The 5,846-nt window shown below is 36.3% G+C and overlaps 1 protein-coding gene across 1 annotated transcript in view; it reads right to left on the bottom strand.

Annotated features, from left to right (window-relative positions):
* The window catches only part of LOC107693464 (collagen alpha-1(XXI) chain), a 47,951-nt gene that overhangs the window by 20,799 nt on the left and 21,306 nt on the right, over positions 1 to 5,846 (bottom strand). The window contains exon 16 of the mRNA XM_016492868.1: positions 2,230 to 2,283. Within this exon, the coding sequence (XP_016348354.1) occupies positions 2,230 to 2,283 (54 nt within the window). The remainder of the gene's footprint in view (positions 1 to 2,229; positions 2,284 to 5,846) is intronic.

Genomic DNA, 5,846 nt, shown 5'->3' with positions numbered 1-5,846 from the left:
TGGCTCCGCCGCACATGCTTTTATAGCTTCCTGGTCATTACGTCACCCGCCCGTGACGTCTCGCCCATCTATTGGTCTGATTACACACGAGGTTCAGAGCCGGTCACACTGAAGGGCGTTCCCGAAGCATCCTCCAACGCAGCTCGAGTTCCTGAAGAGGAACGTCTCAGGTTACGTATGTAACCATGGTTCCTCGAGGGAACGAGATGCTGCGTCTCGGGGCCATACTTTCGGCATCTCTGCCAGTGCTTGCCTCATTCCTGAAGCTGATGCTGGCTCCGCCGCACATGCTTTTATAGCTTCCTGGTCATTACGTCACCCGCCCGTGACGTCTCGCCCATCTATTGGTCTGATTACACACGAGGTTCAGAGCCGGTCATGCTGAAGGGCGTTCCCGAAGCGTCCTCCGATGCAGCGTCTCGTTCCCTCGAGGAACCATGGTTACATAAGTAACCTGAGACGTTGTGCTGCACAATATTTTTGTGGAATCTGTGATGCATTTTATTATTCAGGATGCACAGATGAATAGAAAGTTCAAAAGAACAGCAGTTATATGAAATAGAAATCTACTGTAACATTATAAATGTCTGCACTGTCACTTTTGATCAATTTCAGCTTGTGAAAATGCAATTATTTTATCCTGACTGTATGTATGTATTTAACACAGATGTAGATCAAATATGAAATCCATTTTTCACTCATTTGTGTCTGTGTCTCAATCAAGGAGGCAAACAAAGCTAATGCTAATTGATTGCAGATGTAAAGCTGCACACATTTGAGGCTGTATGTGTATATGCATTTTTACAATTTCTAAAAATGCGAAAGGCTCTTGCCTGTGCTTGACTGATATTCTGACCATAGAAGTCATGTACATTGAAGTCTGTCTCAACCACACAATAAAACAATGAAATTCCAACTTTTTATATAATTCAGACTTTTCTTCCTCACAATTCTGAGAAATTGCAAGAAAAAAAATCTTACCGTATTACTTTGTTTTATATTCTGTGAAAGAGATAGAAATAAACTTTGAATTCGGAGAAAAAAAGGCAGAAGTGCAAGATTTAACCTTGCAGTACTGACAAAAAAAAATAGTTTGTGATATATAGCAATATATAAACTCAGAACTGTGAGATGTAAAGTTGGAATTGCAAGAAAAAAGACAGAATTGTGAGTTTACGTCTCGTATTCCTGACTTTTTCTAGGAAAAAAAAGTTGAGAAAATGTTGTGACAAACTCACATCTGCAAGAAAAAAGTCAGAATTCTGAGATTTAAACTTTTTTTGAGGTCAGAATTGCAAGATGTAAACTTAGAATTGCGAGAAAAACACAATTCTGAGTTTGTCTTGCATTTCAGTTTATTTCTCCAAACTCTACTTTTTAAATAATTTTTTTATTATTATGAATTATGAGAAAAAGTCAGAATTGAGAGATATAAATCTAGAATTGTGACATAAACGCAGAATTGTAAGACAAAAAAGTCGCAATTACCTTATTACCTTATTTTATATTCCATGGCAGAGGAAAAAAAAAGGAATTGTGGGATGTAAACTGGGAATTGCAAGGAAAAAAGTCAGAATTCTGTGAGTTGCACAGTTGCACTTCATTTATATATTGCAATTCAGATTTCAGAATTGTGAGAAACAAAATCCAAATTGTGAGGGGAAAAAAAGTCACAGTTAACTTTTTTTTATCCTGTTGTAGAAATGGGCTTCGATAAACAATTAAATGAGTGACAATTGCTCTTGGGAGTAGGTCCATCCACTGGCCTCAAAAAGTAAAAGGTAAAGTAAAAAACACTCCAGATTCAAAGCACTCAAAATAAAACTTTTTTTGTCTGTTTGTCATATGCACAGGATGTTTGGACGTGGCAGCACTGCAAGCAGAAACAGCTCTCTGTTATGATGGCAGGTGTAAAGCGAGAGCGATGGGAATCTCAGACATGCTGGCGCTCATCACACCCGTAGATTTGTAAATGGTGCTCTCATTTAGAGAATATACTTCCCTGTTTAGTGTTCCTTTGCTTTATGGAGCCACTGCAAAGGGATGGTCAGATTTCTGACACTGCTAATTATGAAGGAGTCCAACATTTTACAGTCAACATGTGCAGAGGAGGTTTGTTTAGATGGGATCATTGAAATCATTTTAGATGTGCATTTAGCCACACATTTAACAGATGCAGCTTATGTTAAACATTATAAAAGAAGAGGAAGAACAGCAGAAGTGACTCACTGGAACTCCCTGCAGTCCATCTGCTCCTGACAGCCCGGTGTCTCCTTTCTCTCCCTAACAAACAAACACAACACAACACAACACAAGCGTTGACCAACAGATCTCATTATTCTCAGAATCCCTTTTAAAATAAATAAGTTTAGAGACACACTCAGAATGAAGTTAATGCTCCGTTAAGGGTTTGAAGTTAAAGGAGAAGCGTATTTTCCCAGTGAAAGGAGTCTACGACAATTAAAGTGGCGTTGTGTTTGTTTTGCTGCGGAGCGCCGGCTCTCACTGGACACATAAAACACAGCCTTTCAGTGCAAAACAAGCCAGGAGTGCTGGAATAGAAACCATAACATCGACTTTTGTATGCCTTTTCTGTTTTCTTAGTTTTTAGTTTTACTAGGAAACACTACAAAGATACATAAATGCACAAACAAACACAGCTGATTTTTTTTTATTCAATTTGTATGCATGTAAAAAATATTTCAAATCAAAACATTCCAAAAAAAAGATGCATGACTTAAGCAAAACTGTGCAAGTTAATAATAAATCTTAAAATTGCATTTAGTTTCTCACCCCTTAAATTAAAAAAATAAATGTAATTCATGATATCTTGTCAGAAAACAAGTTCTACTAGGATACTCTACTATCACGCAAACACTGGGCGGAATAATTGTCTTATTTTCGTAAAATAATAATTATTTTTGTCTTATTTTTCAGGATAAAAATCAAAACTATATTCTATCCAAACATATTCTATACATTCTACTATTCTATCAAACTGTATTCTGTAGATTCTATCATATTCAATCTGATTCTATTCAATTATTCTATTAAAGAATGGAAATTTGAAACGAAATATAAGGTTATATAGGAATAAACACAAATTATATATGTTGAGGCTTTTTTTCAGAAAATCTTGAATTAAGTTTATTTTTCCTAACTCACTGGTATTTATTTATTTATTTAGAAACAGTCCTCACTAAATGTGTTAGATTAATGCTTAAAGTAAAATTATGCTAAATAAGTAATACAAATTAACTCTTATTCTTATAAGACTAAATGTCCTATCTTGGCGATGTAAATGTATCTTGTCTTAAGAATATTTAGGTATTTCTGCTGGAAACAGCACAAAATCTAGTTGCAGAAAATGCTGTTTTCCCTCTTATTTGTTGATGTGTACACTACTGTAACTCCAGCAGTGTTCAGAGACAGCAGGAGACAAGAACTGGCTGGAGTCTCATGTCACACTCGAGCGGACTTTGATCAGAGCCACAGGTGGAGAGGAGGCAGCGTCCCGCTCAAGAGCCATTGCCCTTAAGCAAAGAACAAATGTTTGCCCTCTATGAAAGCTTCAAGCACACTCACTAACACTTGGGCTTTGTGGAGCGCTTTGAAAGGCTGGGAGAAACAGAAACTAAGAGTTGTTTTTTTGTTGTTGTTGTAGAAGAGCTTGGCCTTCCAGGACACATAAAACATCTAAGCAAGCAAAGCTTTCATTAGAAGAGCAGCGACTCTGTTAGAGAAAACATAAATGTGGATTGCGGCGGCCTGTGGAGCTGGACCCAATAACTACTCTGACTCTGGCCTGACATCTGTAGGTGTGTTTGGCTACATAAAACATGTTCTATGGTGAGCAAACGCTCAAAGCGTGCAGTTTGTGGAAAAGATGTCTCAGATATAAAAGTAAACACAGTCCGTCCCACTCATGTATGTCCAGTTTTAACACATGCAGAATGTCTAGACGACAAAATGTAAAATTGAAAAAACTGTCAAGCATGTATGTATAAATGTTGCCGTTCTGTTATTGATGTATCATGCATGTCAGGCCCAGGCTTGTTGTAACGTTTCCGCAAAATGATATTACGTTCCTTATTGCACATTTTGCAACATTTTCCAAATTAAATGTCCAGTGAGTGGGGCTAAAAGTGCATTCATTTTTATTGGAAACAGGTGAACATGAATTTGGCAATGTTTTATTACGTTTTATTGCTTCACATTCCAAGTGTAACGTTGTACCGGGTGCGCTCCCGAGCAAGTTTACTAAATCAGAAAAGACGAACATATGGAGCTGGTTATGGGATACAAACATCAAAATGTATTAGTTTACAAATCATGCACTACGGTAAAAGTGTTTTGCGCATAACATAGCATTGTGCAGGGAACTACACAAAAATAAGGCTCTATTAATCAATCATATGTAATTATAATTGGTGTAAAAAGAAATATAAGTGGTTGGTGTTTTACTATGTTGAAATGTCTGCAAACGGTCTGGTCTCACTCTTATGTAGGTATTATTATGTAACATTTACAGGTACAAAACATACATTTTTTTATATGCTTTGATTGATGCTGAAACACAATTTGGATGTATTTTTAAAAATCTAAAAGTAAACATTATGTATGAACTGAAAAACGTCAAATATTTATGACTCGTTTGTATTATAAAGATATTTGTATAGATGCATTTTATACATTTTATGATTTTGGTTTTTAGATCCAAAGCCAAACATAGATACTTTATAGAAAAAAATAAAGAAAAGAATGTAATGTAAGAAATTAAGAAAAAATTTAAGTTCAATAAATTAGCATAAAATATCATTTCAGTAACATTATAACATTAAAAATATATTTTTACTGGTTTGGTGCAGCAAACACCACTAATAATGTGCAAAATACTAAGTACACAACTGCAAAATCTACTGTAAAAAAAACAGAATGAGTATGAATTAAAATACTGTATGAGCTTCACACTGATGTGATATTTGTGCAGTATTACAGTTTCCCATAAGTCCACCCACAGGAATCACGTCTGCATCACATAACCTGATGTTCATCCACCTTGGAAAGTATAGTCCCACCTCAAAATTAAGATTTAGACTGAATTACAGGCTTAAAAAACAAACGTTTCACTGAAGAACAAGCTTCACATTTGCTCTTAAACCCTCTGGCCTTATAATGTACTCCTGTAAACATGTTTTCTGTTCTTCAACAGAAGGACTGGGCTGCACAAAATGATGTGTAGGATAATAAATACTGACAGTATATGCTATAAATATCGTCCATAAGCATAGACAAGACAAACATATCCTAAAACAAATTTTCCACCTCAGTAATTGGTAAATCACCGTTGGACAAAGGCTGTTTCTCTACTTTTTAAGGAATCCTGTTTGTTTATTTGGTCCTTTTGCTAAAGTCTTTGGCCAACACTGCAGTCGGTGGTTTGGACATCAGGGTCCTTTCAAGCCTTCCGCTTGTCTGTGACTTTTAATTGAAAAGATTCATTTATTTGGAGAACATATTAGAGAATATTAACTTTGGTAAAAGTATTTCATAACATTATTCATCAAAAGAACCACTGTGAAACTTCTGCAAGAGGTTTATCAATGATGAGGAGATACAGAAACTTTCCAAACTCACTTTAATCTGAATCAGGTCCCAACAAAAAATATCAGAACAGACCTGTGACACACACACACACTCACACTCACACTCACACTCACACACTCACAAACTCACACACACACACACACACACACACAAACACACTCACACACTCACACACTCACACACTCACTCACACACTCACACACTCACACTCGCACTCACACACTCACACACTCACACTC

The sequence above is a fragment of the Sinocyclocheilus anshuiensis genome, unplaced genomic scaffold (assembly GCF_001515605.1).
Source record: "Sinocyclocheilus anshuiensis isolate Anshui unplaced genomic scaffold, SAMN03320099.WGS_v1.1 scaffold987, whole genome shotgun sequence".
Classification (NCBI taxonomy): domain Eukaryota; kingdom Metazoa; phylum Chordata; class Actinopteri; order Cypriniformes; family Cyprinidae; genus Sinocyclocheilus; species Sinocyclocheilus anshuiensis.
This window is presented reverse-complemented; position numbering and strand designations above follow the sequence as displayed.